Source organism: Miscanthus floridulus, chromosome 16 (assembly GCF_019320115.1).
Source record: "Miscanthus floridulus cultivar M001 chromosome 16, ASM1932011v1, whole genome shotgun sequence".
Taxonomy (NCBI): Eukaryota; Viridiplantae; Streptophyta; class Magnoliopsida; order Poales; family Poaceae; genus Miscanthus; species Miscanthus floridulus.
Window position 1 is genome coordinate 43,436,947 of NC_089595.1, and position 17,470 is coordinate 43,454,416.

The window sequence follows — 17,470 nt, forward strand, 5'->3', positions numbered from 1 at the left end:
GGTGGTCGTACCTCCCAGCCGGACCACAAGTCTGTCTGGCGGTGCATCTCCCCGGCCCAGGAGCCTGCTGTCACTATCCCCCGCAACGATCTCTCCCGGCGGTCTCGGTGTGTGGTGCAGCGGCTCCGGCGACTGGTCCGGGCGACATGGTGGAAGTTTCATCATCAGCAGCGCCTTGCCCTAGAGGAAATGTGGATGGCAGAACTGGTCGGCAGCATCGGCGCCGGCGTCCACGTTACCGTCGATGTGAGGACCCTGGGCACCTAGGCTCATCTCTAGCGGTTGCCCCTATGCTGGATACTGCCCCAACTTAGATGATCATGCAAGCCCTAGTCCCTGAGATGCCTCCTCTCCTTGCATCATCAGTTGGAATGATTAGGTGGCTCGTGCAGAGGAAGACCTTGCACGGGCGGTGGTCGTGATAGTCATCGGTTCTGCCCCGCTCACGCCGGCAAATGCTGTTGCAGCGGCGATTGCTACCAGGATGGATGTCGAGGCGGCTTTGTTGGTCCTGCATCGCGCCTCCTTGTCTAGTTACCTCCTCTTTCTCCCGGATGCCAAATCGGTGGATCGTCTGGTCGGTCTACGATAGCCTATTCGCTCGCCGAGGTTCAGCCTTTTGTGCAAACGATGGAGCAGATTGGCTGGTGTGATTGGGCAGACTTTGCCATGTCTGCTCGACATCGAGCTCCATGGCATCCCTGCTCGTGTATGGGAAACTTCAACAGTGGAACAATTCTTGAGCCCTCATGCCTGGATTGATCACATGCATTCTGATACCCTGGAGTTGACTAATTTGTCCACCTTTCGGTGCTCGGTATGGTGTGCAGATTCAAGCACAATTCCACATTCTAAGGAACTATGGGTTGCTGATCCTCCATCCGTTGTCGTGGAAGACCCTCCAATGAAGAGATTACTGGCATATCCCATTGATGTCCAGGCCTCGGTTGTGCATCTTCTTGAAGACCCCACACAAGGTTTCCCTCTCCCTCCACCTCCCCATGGAGATAGCAGCGGTGATGGTAGTGGGGAGGATGGTACTTCATGATAGCGGCGCTGCTTCTCTACTCCTTCGTCGCCATCCTCTGGCTCTGGTCCGGCGGGTGGTAGTGCGACCGGTGACGGTGGCTCATGATGCACACCTACCTAGGATCCTGAGGGCCTATCTGCATCGAGCGTTTCGCACGAGGTGGTCACTGCACCGGTTGTCATCTCAAAACTGGTTGTTGCATCCCATGTGCCCATTCAAGACGCGTGAGAGCCCCTAAACGACGCTCGCCAAAGTAATGAAGCCCCGACTATGATGGCTCCTGTCATTGGAAATGAGGAGACGGCAGCGACCAATGGTTTGGAAGGCCTTAATTGCAGTTTAGACATGCCAGCTCCTTCGGCTGGGCAGAAATCAATTGCAGATCTTGCGGTTAGTTTGACTTCGGTTGAGTTCCTAGATCATGCTGGGTTGTTGCTGTGTAGTGGGCCAGATCCTGCTGGGTCCTTGCTATGCAGTGGGCCAGAACCTACGTCAAACTTGCAGATGACTCCCAAAAGCTTGGACAAGGCTGGCCCTTGAGGGGGCAGGGGAATTGCAGGATGCACAAGGCCTTGGTGAAGCAACGGAGAGATCGGCTTCACCACACTCACCCCTGTTCTTCCCGGACGAGGCGACGGTCTTACAGGCCTCTCCACGAACACCCCCGCCATCGTCCGTACCTAAAATCAATCCCCAATCCAAGACTATGACAAAGCCACTCTAGATTTACTCCAGGCACCAGTCCACTGATAGCACTAGTGCTCTCCCTGCCGTCGCAGTGCCTACTTGCCCCCGTGCCTAGTTACTTCGATGGTGGATGCTTCATCGGCCGGGGATGTGGTAGTGGCAAAGGCAGCTCCATCCTTGGTCTCCTTCCACGGTGCTGGTTCTGGTAGCTGTGCTCCCTTCAGAAGTACACTCGGTCCCCTCCAGCTCCCATACTGAGGAGGGCTCAGCTCTGGTGGAACTTGCACAACATTCCCTAGGCCCTGGGCATTGTAGTCCCCTTGGTGACTCCACCCCGTCTGGGAATCCCCCACCTTTGGAGGCCCAAGTTGCCTTTCTCAATGGCCTCGCTCGACGTACAAATGGTCTATTACCGATGCCAGTCATCAACAAGCAAAGGCACAAGTCCCAATTGTTCGGAGCCACACCGTGTCGCAGTCGCCGTCTTGCTGGGGCTGCAGCAGAGTTTCTACCAGATGATCTGAGCAGAAGGACAAAGAAGAAGGCAATGCGATCGTTGGACATCCTCGGCAAAAATGAAGGTATTGACCAACAAGCTCAGGATGATTACGCCAAGTTGTTTAGACATCTTCACACCTTCGAGCGTTGTCTGCTCTGTTCAAGTGGTCCTTGCCTGAGGACTTTGGCCATGGGGTTGAGAGTGAAATGTTGGGATATCTCTCTGGTTTATGGATGGTCGGCTTCAAATGTGTTTTTATGGATCCTACAAAAATTTTGATTTGGAATGTTAGGGGTCTAAATTCTACCTCCAGGCAAGACTCTATACGTTCTATTGTGGATTCCTCTCGATCGGACATTGTGTGTATTCAGGAAACCAAAGTCATAGATATGTCTCGCTAGAATTATTCTCTCTAGTCTAGGTTCGGATTTCTCTGACTTCATTGCTGCTCCTTCTATTGGAGCCAGTGGAGGAATCTTGACGCTTGGAGACTGGCATATTGGAGTTTCTGTAGCTCGATGGGTTGACAACTACAGCGTAACAGTTCAGTTCTCTATAGAAAATGTACCGTCATGGTGGTTGACCAGTGTGTATGGACCCTAAGGCAATGACAACAAAATTTAGTTTCTGTAGGAGTTAAGGGATATTCGTGCGGCATGTCTAGGACCATGGATGGTGGTTGGGGATTTTAATCTAATCTACAAAGATGAGGACAAGAATAATGCTAATTATAATAGGGCAATGATGGGTGGTTTCAGAAGGTTCATCAATGATTTAGCTCTCACAGAGATACCCCTGCATGGTCGCAAGTACACGTGGTCAAACCAACAAAACTCTCCAACCTTGGTGAAATTGGATCGAGTGCTATGCTCAGTCGACTGGGAGGAGAAATTTCCCAACTGCTTGCTTCAGAGTATGGCTCAGATGATTCTAATCATTGCCCTCTTCTGTTGGGCCTCCAAGGTAATAGACCAAGACGACCCAGATTTCAGTTTGAGTCCTTTTGGACCAAACTCAATGGGCTGTCGCTTCAGCGTGGGCTTCAACCCCTGCTGGCCCGTGCCCTTTTCTAACTCTAAACAGGAAGTTGAAAGCTGTTACCAGGGGCCTGAAGAGTTGGAGTGATAAGGCGGTGGGCCAAGTTAGCTTTCAGCTTGCCTTGGCAAGAGAAATTTTGCATCAGTTTGAGATCACTCAAGACAACCGACAGCTTTCTCCTGGAGAATTATGGCTCAAGAACAATTTGAAGAAGCACATCTTGGCCCTAGCATCCCTCAAGCGTACAATGGCTCATGGATCAGTTGGCTCAAAGATGGTGATGCTAATACAATACTCTTCCATATGCACACCCGACACCAAAAAACGAAGAATTTTATTGGGAAGCTTATTGCGGGAGAATGGGTTTGCACTAGCCATGAGGACAAGGCTGCAAGTCATTGATGAGTTTTATGAAAATCTGCTAGGAACCTGTACAATAAGGGAGCACACGATCAACTTGGCTGATTTGGGAATTAATGCACAAGATATGTCAGAGCTTGAACTTCCCTTCACTGAAGATGAGGTGTGGAGGACAATCCAGCAGCTACCTTCAGATAAAGCCCCTGGGCCGTATGGGTACACAGGTCGTTTCTATAAATCCTGCTGGGCTATTATAAAACAAGATAGGTGGCAATTTCAGCGGTATGGAGCAGGAAGATGGTGAATTTTGGTACTCTCAATTCAGCCTATATCACCCTCCTCCCCAAAAAAGAAGGTGTGGAACAGCCCAAGGACTTCAGGCCCATAAGCTTGGTCCATAGTTTCACAAAACTAATCACAAAGCTGCTTGCTAATCGCCTTGCACCTAGGCTGCCATAGATTGTCTCTCCTAACCAAAGCGCCTTTATAAAAGGGCGTTTTATACAAGATAATTTCATGTTGGTTCAGCAAATAGCGAGGTTCCTACATCAACAAAAGCAGCCCTGAATTCTACTCAAGTTGGACATTTCGAAGGCATTTGATTCCGTGTCCTAGGCCCTTCCTACTTGAGATCTTGCAGCAGCTCGGTTTTGGACAGATTTGGCGGGATATAATTAGTGGACTTCTATCCTCTTTGTCAACTCAAGTCTTGCTAGATGGGATCCCGGGTGATCATATTGCTCATCGACGAGGGCTACGGCAAGGTGACCCTCTCTCCCTGATGTTGTTTATCTTGGTTATGGATGTATTGGGGTACATGATTTCGAAGGCCGAGAATGATGGCCGGTTGCAGCCACTATCTAGGCGCAGCTTACAATACAGAATATCTATTTATGCGGATGATGTGGTTATGTTCCTCCGTTCAGAAGCTGGGGACATTGATGTAACTTTGGGTATCCTCAATTTGTTTGGAGAAGCAACGGGGCTCAAGACAAACTTACAAAAGTGCAATGTGTTGCCATCAGATGTGGTGATGCGGAGCTTGCAGCAGTGAAAAACCTGCTGCCATGTGCACTCACAGACTTCCCATGCAAATATTTGGGATTGCCTCTCTCTCTTTGAAGAAGCTCACCAAGGAACAAATTCAGCCCATTATGGACCGCATTGCTGATCAGCTTCCTAGCAGGAAACAGATTTGATGACCAAGGTCGGAAGAAAGGTTCAAGTTCAGTTTGTGCTCACTGGTATGCTCATCTATCTAGTTATGGCTTTTGATTTCCCACCTTGGGCTATTAGAGAAGTGGATAAAATTCAGTGTGGGTTCCTTTGGAGAGGCCAGTAGAGATGCAAAAGGAGGGCACTGTCTCGTTGCTTGGGTTAAGGTATGTCTCCCTAAAGAACTTGGAGGTTCAGGAATTTTAGATCATAAATCTCTAGGGCTGGGCACCGTAAATGCGACAAGTCTAGTTACAAAAAACAGAGCCGCATCACCCATGGGCTAATCTTCCAATCCATGTCCCAGAGCAAGTCAGAGCCTTCTTCAAAGTGGCTGTTTATTCTGAAGTAGGAGATTGAAAGCACTAGTTTGGTTTTGGTTAATTGATGAAACCCTAAGTGCTAACCTAGTTTATCAAAGTGGTCATGAGATAGGTAGCACTATTCCAAGTGTCGAAGCAATGACGAAGATCATGACACTAGGTGATGGCATTGTTATGATCAAAGGCTTGAACTTGGAAAAGAAGAAAGAGAAAAATAAAAGGCTCAAGGCAAAGGTATAAAATGTAGGAGCCATTTTGTTTTAGTGATCAAGACACTTAGTGAGTGTGATCACATTTAGGATAGATAGCCGTACTATTAAGAGTGAAACTCGTATCGAAATGCGGTTATCAAAGTGCCACTAGATGCTCTAATTCATTGCATATGCATTTAGGATCTAGTGGAATGCTAACACCCTTGTAAATGTTTGTGAAAATATGCTAACACATGTGCACAAGGTGATACACTTGGTGGTTGGCACATTTGAGCAAGGGTGAAGAAGTTAGAGGTGAAATGGAGTTGGTCGCAAAGATGCTGGCGTCGGTCAACTGACTGGACGCCAGGTCGCTCAGTGACCGGACGTTGAAGGGTAGCGTCTGGTAGTGTTGTTGGTCAGCACAGTAAGAAGTCACAAGTGTGACCGGACGCTAGCAGGGTCCGATCGAGCATGATCGGATGCGTCTGGTCGGCAAAAGTCGGTTTTGGAATCTTACTATAAACGACGAGACGCTGATGTTCAGCGTCTGATCAACTCAAGCACAGTGTCCATTCAAGACTAATGACCGTTGAAGTTAGGACACATGGCTGATTGTGAGCGACCGGACGCTGGGGGCTCAGCGTCCGGTCAACTGACCGGAGCGTCCGGTCAGCCCGCGTTGTGCCTAGTAAAGGGGTACAACGGCTCTATTTCGTGGGGACGTCTATTTAAACCCCATGGCCGGTTGAAGCTCACACTCTTACACATTTTCATTGACATAGCAATCTTGTGAGCTTAGCCAAAGCACTCCCACTCATCTCCATCATTGATCCATCATCTTTGTGAGATTGGGAGAGAATCCAAGTGCATTGCTTGAGTGATTGCATCTAGAGGCACTTGGTATTCATGTTGCGCTATGGATTTCACTTGTTACTCTTGGTGGTTGCCACCACCTAGACAACTTGGTGTAGCGGTGGAGGATCGGCATGAGTTGGTGATTGTTCGTGGCCGCCTCCGGTGATTGTGAGGGGAGTTGTACCTTCCCCGGCGGAGTGCCGAAAGGTAACTCTAGTAAATTGCTCGTGTCATTGAGTTACCTCACTTGTGGGGAGGTTCTTGCGGTGTCCAATCATGTGGATGAGGTTTGTGAAACACCTCTTAGCCGCCGAACCACCAAGTGTTGGTCGACACAATGGGGACGTAGCGTGTTGGCAAGCACATGAACCTCGAGAGAAAATCAGTTGTCTCTTGTCATTGGCATTCTCCTGGTGATTGGCTTAATCTTCATCTTGTGATTAGTTCATTCCTCTACACGGCGGTATAATCATCCTACTCACTCATTTATATTTTTGCAAACTAGTTGTGACAAGTCTTTAGTGTAATTAGAATTGAGAGCTTTCTTTGTTGTTTTAAGTTCATCTAGTGGAGCTCTTTAGAGTAGCAAGTTTGAGAGCTCTTAGTGAGTAGTAACATTGCACATTGTGTGCCTAGTAATCTTTGCAACCCTTGTAGAGCTAGAGCAAGCTTGCATCTCGCCTCTTGTCATACTAATCAAATTGCTCTAGTTGATTTGTAGATTTTTAAATAGGCTATTCACCCCCCACTAGCCATACTAGGACCTTTCAAGTGGTATCAGAGCCGTGGTCACCATTTGATTGAAGGCTTAACAACATCGGTGTCAAATTATGGCTCAAGTTGTGTTCAACCATGTGGGGGGGGGGCAAATCACTATTCTTTGATGGCACATCCTATGGTTATTGGAAGAGAAAGATGAGAATATATCTTGGTTCAATAAATGATCAAGTATGGGAAGTGACCGAGAATGACTATGCTATCATCGATCCCAATGATCCTACCAACCAAGACAAGATCAACAAGCAATGTAACACAATGGCTCTCAACACCATATACAATGCTATTGATTCCAAGGTGTTTGAGCAAATCAAAGATTGTGAAAGAGCAAATGAAGTGTGGAGAAGATTAGAGGAAACATATGAGGGCACACCGGCGGTAAAGAGTGCCAAGTTGTACATCCTCAAGGACAAGTTGACAAGTTTTAAGATGAACGATGATGAGAGCATTTCGGAGATGTTCCATCGATTGCAAGTCATTGTCAACGACTTGAAGGTATTGGGAGAAAAGATCAAGGATGATGATGTCTCTCATCGATTCTTGATGTGCTTACCTCCAAGATTTGAGATGTTGAGATTGCTCATCATAAGAGAAGGATTGAAGGACATTACCCCCAACCAAGTACTAGGTGATGTCATGACACAAGAGACATACCATGTGGAAAGGGAGGGGGATGACAAGGATAACAAGAAGGAAGAAGAGGACAACAAGAAGAAGAGTATAGCATTCAAGGCTAGCTCATCATCATCCAAGAACAAGGGCAAGTCCAAGAAAGAATCAAGTGATGATAATGATCTTAGTGACATTGATGATGAAGCCATGGCCCTATTTGTGCACAAGATGGGCAAATTCATGAAGAAGAAGGGCTATGGTGCAAGAAAGAGAAGAGATCACACCAAGAGCAAAGAATATATGTGAAGATGCTACAATTGCAAGAGCCCCGATCATGTTGTAGCAAATTATCCCTACAATAGTGATAATGATGAAGATGAGAAGAAGAAGCACAAGAAAGATAAAATTGAGAAGAAGGAGAAGAGAATGACCTTCCAAAAGAAGAAGAAGGGTGGAGGATATGTAGTCACTTGGGATAGTGATGATTCATCGGATGGTGATAGCTCTAGTGATGATGACAAGAAATCTATCAAAAGAGCACTAGCAAGCATCGCCATCAACAAGAAGCTCTCCATCTTTGACACTCCATCGACATGCCTCATGGCAAAGCCTACCAAGGTAAAATATGATGAGAGTGATGATGATGAATGTGAAAGTGACTCTTGTAGGAATAATGATGATGATGAAGATGAAGAGTACACCAAGGAGGAGCTCTGGGACATGTGTGAGCAAGTGCACGCTTGCAATGAGATAAAGAGAAAGGAGTGCAAAGAATTATGCAAGAAAGTAAAACTTCTTGAGCAATCCTTTGATGAACTAAATGCTACTCATGAGAGGCTAATGGAGGCCCATGAGAAGCTTGGCAAAGCTCACTCTAAGCTTGAAAAGGCTCACTCCTCTCTCGTAGAGCAATGCAAAGTAGAGGAAGCCAAGAAGGAGCAAGTGTTCATATCATGTGATGTGGGACTAACATGTGATCTTATTGATGAATCTATTTTTATTGCTCCCACTAACACTCCTTGTAGCACCACCACTTGTGATGCCTCACTAAAAGTGGAAAATGAGACCCTCAAGAAGGAGGTGAATGAGCTCACTCATGCCTTAGGCAATGCCTATGGTGGAGAAGCCCGCTTGCTAAAGGGTAGCCAAAGATTTTTTTCTCTCAACAAAGAGGGATTGAGCTATACCCCCAAGAAAGGCAAGGTGGCCTTTGTCACTCCCAAAGCTAGCTTTGTGAAGGGCAATGGTCGGTTTTACAATAGATGCAAGCAAGTTGGGCATATAGAGCAAAATTGCAAGACTAACAAGAATAAGCTACCTAATGTATCCTCAATCAAATTTAATTCTTGTTACATGCTTTATAAGGGTGCCAACGGTGTGAAGGCTAAGTTCATTGGTACACCAATTGTAGGCCCAAAGAAGAAGGCCATTTGGGTACCAAAGACCTTGATGACTAACCTACAAGGACCCAAGCAAGTTTGGGTACCTAAAAGGAATTGATCTTCTTTTGTAGGTGAATTATAAAGCCAGAGAAAGGCATTGGGTGCTTGATAGTGGGTGCACACAACACATGACCGGTGATTCAAGAATGTTCAATTCAATCAATGAAAACAAGAGCAATGGGTTTGATAGTATCACTTTTGGTGACAATGGAAAAGGCAAGGTCAAAGGGCTTGGTAAGATTGCAATATCCAATGACTTGAGCATTTCAAATGTGCTACTAGTAGAAAGCTTGAACTTCAACCTTTTGTCGGTAGCTCAATTATGTGATCTTGGTTTCAAGTGCATATTTGGTGTGGATGATGTAGAGATCATAAGTGTAGATGGCTCTAACTTGATATTCAAAGGATTTAGATATGAGAATCTATACTTGGTTGATTTCAATGCTAGAGAAGCACAATTATCAATATGTTTGATCACTAAATCTAGCATCGGTTGGTTATGGCATAGGAGGCTTGGTCATGTTGGAATGAAACAATTGAACAAGTTGATTAAGCATGACTTAGTTAGAGGCTTGAAAGATGTCACTTTTGAGAAATATAAGCTATGTAGTGCATGTCAAGCCGGAAAACAAGTTGGTAACACACATCCTAAGAAGAACATGATGAGCACATCTAAGGCATTTGAGTTGATGCACATGGACTTGTTTGGACCAACCACATACACTAGCATTGGTGGAAACAAATATGGATTTATGATTGTGGATGATTTTACTAGATACATATGGGTATTCTTTCTTGTTGACAAGAGTGATGTGTTTGCTGCATTTAAATCATTTGTCAAGGGCATTCACAATGAGTTTGAAACAACTATAAAAAAGGTTAGAAGTGACAATGGTAGTGAATTCAAGAACACTAGAATTGATGAGTTGTGTGATGAATTTGGAATTAGACATCAATTCTCGGCCAAGTACACTCCTCAATCAAATGGCTTAGTTGAAAGGAAGAGTAGAACTTTGATTGACATGGCAAGATCAATGTTGAGTGAGTACAATGTAAGTCATTCATTTTGGGCCGAAGCAATCAACATGGCTTGCTATTATAGCAACCGACTCTATTGTCACCCCATGATGGAGAAGATAGCTTATGAGCTTTTGAATTGAAGAAAGCTCAACATAGCATACTTTTGGGTTTTTGGTTGTAAATGCTACATATTGAAGAAAGTCACTAGATTGAGCAAGTTTGAAAAGAAATGTGATGAAGGTTTCTTGCTTGGTTACTCCACTACTAGCAAGGCTTATAGAGTTTGGAATTTGGCTAGTGGTACTCTTGAGGAGGTTCATGATGTGGAGTTTGATGAAACAAATGGTTTCCAAGAGGAAGATAAGAATCTAGAAGACGTGAAAGGCACTCAATTGATCAAGGCAATGAGAAACATGGACATTGATGAGTTAAGGCCTAGAGAGGTGATTGATATTGAAGATGACAAGGATCAAATGCTCTCTAACCCAAATGTGCAAGCTAGTGGTTCTCATGATCAAATCCAAGCAAGCACTAGTGATGGCAATGTGCAAGATCAACAAGTGGCTAGTTCATCATCTCAACCAAGTGATCAATCAAATGCTAGCAATCAAGTGCAAGTGCTTCAACCAATCAATGTTGCAAGAGATCATCCATTGGACACTATCATTGGTGATATTTCAAGAGGTGTACAAACTAGATCAAGATTGGCTTCATTTTGTGAGCATTTCTCATTTATGTCATCCATTGAGCCTAAGAAGATAGATGAAGCTTTGAAGGATGTTGATTGGGTCAATGCTATGCATGAAGAGCTAAACAACTTTACAAGAAACCAAGTATGGGAGTTAGTTGAGAGGCCTAAGGATCATAATATGATTGGAACCAAGTGGGTCTTTCAGAACAAGCAAGATCAAGATGGGATAGTAATAAGGAACAAAGCAAGATTAGTGGCTCAAGGCTACACTCAAGTTGAAGGTCTTGACTTTGGAGAAACATATGCCTCGGTTGCAAGATTGGAAGCAATTAGGATCTTGTTAGCCTATGCTTGTGCCCACAACATCAAGTTGTACCAAATGGATGTAAAGAGTGCATTTCTCAATGGGTACATTAATGAGCTTGTGTATGTTAAGCAACCTCCCAGTTTTGAAGATGAAAAGAAACCCAACCATGTTTACATGTTGAGAAAGGCTTTGTATGGATTGAAACAAGCACCTAGAGCATGGTATGAGAGATTGAGGGATTTCCTACTCTCTAAGGGATTCAAGATGGGAAAGGTTGACACCACTCTCTTCACCAAGAAGCTTGGAAATGACTTGTTTGTAATGCAAATCTATGTTGATGATATCATTTTTGGGTCAACAAATCAAGAATTTTGTGAGGAGTTTGTCAAAATGATGGCAAGTGAGTTTGAGATGTTTATGATTGGAGAACTTAGTTACTTCCTTGGTCTTCAAATCAAACAAATGAAGAATGGCACATTTGTGAGTCAAGGCAAGTATATCAAGGACACGCTCAAGAAATTTGGAATGGATGATAGTAAAGCTATTAGTACACCAATGGGGACAAGTGGAAGCTTGGATAGTGATGCTAGTGGCAACATGGTGGATTAAAAGATGTATCGGTCTATGATTGGAAGCCTGCTCTATGTGACCGTATCAAGACCAGATGTGATGTTTAGTGTATGCATGTGTGCTAGATTTCAAGCCTCACCAAGAGAAAGTCATTTGAAGGAGACAAAGAGAATATTGAGGTACTTGAAGCATACACAAAATGTTGGATTGTGGTATCCCAAAGGAGCAAGATTTAAGTTGATTGGATATTCGGACTCCGATTATGCGGGATGCAAAGTTGAGAGAAAGAGCACATCGGGCACATGTCAACTATTGGGAAGATCACTTGTATCTTGGTCATCAAAGAAGCAAAATAGTGTAGCACTTTCAACCGCTGAAGCAGAGTACATTTCGGCCGGTAGTTGTTGTGCTCAATTACTTTGGATGAAGGCTACTTTGAGTGATTTTGGAATTAGGATCAAGCAAGTGCCATTGCTATGTGACAATGAGAGTGCCATCAAACTCACAAACAACCTAGTTCAACACTCAAGAACAAAGCATATAGATGTCCGTCATCACTTCATAAGAGATCACCAACAAAAAGGGGACATTTGCATAGAGAGTGTGGGCACCGATGATCAACTTGCTGACATATTCACCAAGCCACTTGATGAGAAGAGGTTTTGCAAGCTAAGGAATGAATTGAACATACTTGATTTCACCAATATGTGTTGATGCACCTCCATTATATGACATGCCTCTCCTTCGAGCAATACAAGGTATAAATTGATTGGCATGACATTCATCCTTGCTAAGGACACGATTAGTGCATCTAGACATATTCCACATTTGAATAAGCTCATTCATGAAAATCAAATGAATTTGATGATTGTATGGTACCACTATTGCTTGTATGCTTGAAATGATCTAGTGGTAGCATATGACATGTTTGTGGGCTTGTAAACCTAGTGTTTAATCTATAAAATGAGCTATAAGTGTTTAACTCAACATGGTACAAGATAACCCTTATTTAGAGGTGTGAAGAAGCTTGTCCTTAGATCAAACCGAGTTAAATATCTTTTGCAAGTAAACTAGATTGAACCAAATTGAAAAATGATCCTCATTTCACATGGTTTCACCCCAACCTATCTATAATTTGAACCTATCTATACTTTAAGCCTTTGTGGTCATTGATGACAAAGGGGGAGAGAAACAAAGATAAGTGATAGGGGGAGAAATAGTGTAGAGAGATAAGATATGACAAAGGAAGGGAATCAATTAAATTAAAATTTTGAGGACACAAGTAGGGGGAGCAAGCTCATGAACTTGTATGGTGCATTTGAATGTGCATTTCATGTGTTTGCTTGCATGGCACAAGTTCAAAATTTCAACCTCCATGCTTGTGTGGAGTACGCTATTTGTAAATTTGCATGATGAAATGAAAATCTAGTATGCATAGGACATCTAATGATTTTATTCCCATGTATTTACATGTGGCATCTAGCTATCAAATGGTATCTAGCTAAAGTAACTAGACTTATGTTCATCATATGGAAACTAGACCCTTACTTATAATATTGATCTCATAGGGTATTCTAGTTTTTATGTATGTCTAGTTACGAATGGTACTAAGGATGGTATAATGGTGTACTCCAATTGGTATCACGCTTCAAAGGTCCATCTCTTATACCTTAGCATCATTTGGTAGAAATTGTCTCCTATACTTCCTATCTAAGCATATGTGCAAAGCTACAATCCAAACTTTTAGCACATATGTAGGGGGAGCAATTGCTACCATATGGAGTTCATGAAACTTGTCCATATCCTTTACACATGGTAAATATGCTTGGGCAAGCAACATGAATTCAATTGAATCCTATTTTATATCTTTGTGAAAAGGGTTGTCATCAATTACCAAAAAGGGGGAGATTGAAAGCTCTAGTTTGGTTTTGGTTAATTGATGAAACCCTAAGTGCTAACCTAGTTTATCAAAGTGGTCATGAGATAGGTAGCACTATTCCAAGTGTCGAAGCAATGACGAAGATCATGACACTAGGTGATGGCATGGTTATGATCAAAGGCTTGAACTTGGAAAAGAAGAAAGAGAAAAATAAAAGGCTCAAGGCAAAGGTATAAAATATAGGAGCCATTTTGTTTTAGTGATCAAGACACTTAGTGAGTGTGATCATATTTAGGATAGATAGCCGTACTATTAAGAGGAGTGAAACTCGTATCGAAATGCGGTTATCAAAGTGTCACTAGATGCTCTAATTCATTGCATATGCATTTAGGATCTAGTGGAATGCTAACACCCTTGTAAATGTTTGTGAAAATATGCTAACACATGTGCACAAAGTGATACACTTGGTGGTTGGCATATTTGAGCAAGGGTGAAGAAGTTAGAGGTGAAATGGAGTTGGTCGCAAAGATGCTGGCGTCGGTCAACTGACCGGACGCCGGGTTGCTCAGTGACCGGACGCTGAAGGGCTGCATCCGGTCGTGTTGTTGGTCAGCACAGTAAGAAGTCACAAGTGTGACCGGACGCTGGCAGGGTCCGGTCGAGCATGACCGGACGCATCCGGTCGGCAAAAGTCAGTTTTGGAACCTTACTGTAAACGACCGGACGCTGATGTTCAGCGTCCGGTCAACTCAAGCACAGTGTCCATTCAAGACTGATGACCGTTGAAGTTAGGACACGTGGCTAACTACGAGCGACCGGACGATGGGGGCTTAGCGTCTGGTCAACTGACCGGAGCGTCCGGTCAGCCCGCGTTGTGCCCAGTGAAGGGGTACAACGGCTCTATTTCGTGGGGGCGTCTATTTAAGACCCATGGCCGGTTGAAGCCACACTCTTGCACATTTTTATTGACATAGCAATCTTGTGAGCTTAGTCAAAGCACTCCCACTCATCTCCATCATTGATCCATCATCTTTGTGAGATTGGGAGAGAATCCAAGTACATTGCTTGAGTGATTGCATCTAGAGGCACTTGGTATTCGTGTTGCGCTGCGGATTTCGCTTGTTACTCTTGGTGGTTGCCACCACCTAGATGGCTTGGTGTAGCGGTGGAGGATCGGCATGAGTTGATGATTGTTCGTGGCCGCCTCCGGTGATTGTGAAGGGAGTTGTACCTTTCCCAGTGGAGTGCCGAAAGGTAACTCTAGTAAATTGCTCGTGTTATTGAGTTACCTCACTTGTGGGGAGGTTCTTGCGGTGTCCAATCGTGTGGACAAGGTTTGTGAAACACCTCTTAGCCGCCGAACCACCAAGTGTTGGTCGACACAACGGGGACGTAGCGTGTTGGCAAGCACGTGAACCTCGGGAGAAAATCAGTTGTCTCTTGTCATTGGCATTCTCCCGGTGATTGGCTTAATCTTCATCTTGTGATTGGTTCATTCCTCTACACGGCGATATAATCATCCTACTCATTCATTTATATTTTTGCAAACTAGTTGTGACAAGCTCTTTAGTGTAATTAGAATTGAGAGCTTGCTTTGTTGTTTTAACTTCATCTAGTGGAGCTCTTTAGAGTAGCAAGTTTGAGAGCTCTTAGTGAGTAGTAACATTGCAAGTTGTGTGCCTAGTAATCTTTGCAACCCTTGTAGAGCTAGAGCAAGCTTGTATCTCGCCTCTTGTCATACTAATCAAATTGCTCTAGTTGATTTATAGATTTTTAAATAGGCTATTCACCCCTCCTCTAGCCATACTAGGACCTTTCAGAGATGGCACAAAAACCCTATTTTGGACAGACCGTTGGCTCCATAGACAATGTATCACAGATCTTGCGCCCCGTCTTTTCGCCATCATTCCTAAAAGGAGGATCAAACAACGAACTGTCCAGGATGCCCTCAGCAACCAGTCTTGGATTTCTGACATGAAAGGGGCCACCACAGTAAGTGTAATTATTGATTATCTTCACCTATGGGATGTCCTATCTGATTTCTTTTTGCAACCAGATGTTGAAGATAGACATATTTTGCGGTTTTCATCAGATGGGCAATATTTGGCCAAGACTGCATACAAGGCATTTTTTGTGGGGACTATATCTTTTGAGCCTTATGAGAGAATCTGGAAGACTTGGGTACCGCCCAAATGCCGCTTTTTTGTTTGGTTGGTTGCTCACAACCGATGTTGGGCTGCGGATCGCCTTGCACGCCGTGGGCTCCCTCATCCTAAGTGTTGTCCTTTGTGTGACCAGGCTGCGGAAACTATTGATCACCTCTTAGTCCAGTGTGTCTTTGCAAGAGAGTTTTGGTTCCGCTTCTTCTCTCAGATTGGACTCCAAGCCTTTTCCCCACAACTGACAGAAACATCCTTCCATTTTTGGTGGGAGAAAGTGAGCAATGCTGCTAGTGACATGTTAAGCAAGGGAACCAACTCTCTCATAATCCTTGGAGCTTGGACCTTATGGACACACCGTAACAAATGCATCTTTGATGGAGCAGCCCCAAATATTGTAGGCGCATTTGCTCTAGCTGAAGATGAAAGAAGGTCGTGGTCTTTGGCAGGGGCTCGATGATTATCCCTCTTGGATGCCCTCGCTCTGGGTGGTTAGAGCCCTGTCTACCTTGGTCGTGATCTTTATGTCACGGGCGCGTTAGTTTTTCTAGCAGCAGCAGTGTAGTGCGTGTGTGTAGAGTTGTGTGTGGTTTTTGTGTGTTGTGTTGTATGGATTCTTATCCTATTTTATTATCTTAATATAATGATGCGAAAAAAAAGTGATACCATTAGCATGACAAACTTCTGCAAAGTAGTGTTAGGTACATTCACCATTGATTAGATTAGTGATAACATTCAGTTTCCTTCCGAGATCTAGGATATGTTAATGCATCATGATTCATGAGTTCATAATTTGATCACCTACCCTTTTTTTGTCTTGGAGCAAACCATAGGTATAAACTGATGAACCATATTTGAAAGAGGACTCCTATTAAGCAGGTGCCAGAGGCTGTCAGATTTTCCCATCCAGAACTCACAACTGGAAAGCCATACCAGCTATAGGTGAGTGTGCTGAACAACGCTAGGATGTACGGGACGCATGAGAATTCGCCTACGCTAGCCTCCTTTATCACTCTTTTAAATGTCAACCTGGAAACCAAAGTCAGATCTAGAAATACAGTACTAGGAAATGCAATATACTGTGTTTCTGGCCATTTTAGTTAACGATGTATTTACGTACATTGGAACTGCATAGAGAGCTATACAAACTACAGATCCTGCAAAAAAGAAACAAAGCGATTCCTCAAATCAGAGATGAAACGAAACCAATTTCAAGGTACTTGTAAAAGAAAATACCTATAATTACAACTATTACTCGTATGCTAGTAATCATATTGTTGCTCTCAAAGGCAGTGTTGTCCGGGAGCCAAATGTGCACAACTGTTTTCTACACTGGTCTATATTTATTATAGTGCATATAACTGTCGTTTTAAATTAAACTACAGGCGACAAGGCTTGCACTGAAGCCACTATGATACAGAATCTCGAATGGTGATCATTAAAGCTTCAAATGCAATATAATACAAACAAAATCGTTCATATATATTCTCCAGCATCAACCTAATGAATCCCACTGCCGTTCTTTCAAGCATCATAAAAGCTTTTATTGTTTATTTAGTCCTGGTCCGTTTTTGTTAGAGGTGGCAAATGTCCGAGCATCTGTTGTGGTTTATAATACTACGTTGTATCTAATAGAAATAACTACTTTTATTGAGATTTTAAAGAGTAAAGGATGCTTATTGGCATGTTTGGGACCACCGCACCACAGTTTCTGTCTCTTACAAAGTGAAAAGAATCATCGACACAGCAAGGCACTTGGTGGAATTTTTTCGATTCTCACAGTGGAATGGCCGCGAATCCAATTTTAATCAG

The 17,470-nt window shown here is 43.8% G+C and overlaps 1 protein-coding gene across 1 annotated transcript in view; it reads right to left on the reverse strand.

The window, feature by feature from the left end:
- Positions 1–16,931, reverse strand: part of LOC136510628 (bidirectional sugar transporter SWEET3a-like) — a 36,848-nt gene extending 19,917 nt beyond the window's left edge. Inside the window, exons 1-3 of the mRNA XM_066505016.1 lie at positions 16,895–16,931; positions 16,779–16,815; positions 16,464–16,687 (exon numbers count right to left, since the gene is read on the reverse strand). Coding sequence (XP_066361113.1) covers positions 16,464–16,687; positions 16,779–16,815; positions 16,895–16,931 — 298 coding nt within the window. The remainder of the gene's footprint in view (positions 1–16,463; positions 16,688–16,778; positions 16,816–16,894) is intronic.
- Between the last annotated feature and the right edge of the window lie 539 nt (positions 16,932–17,470).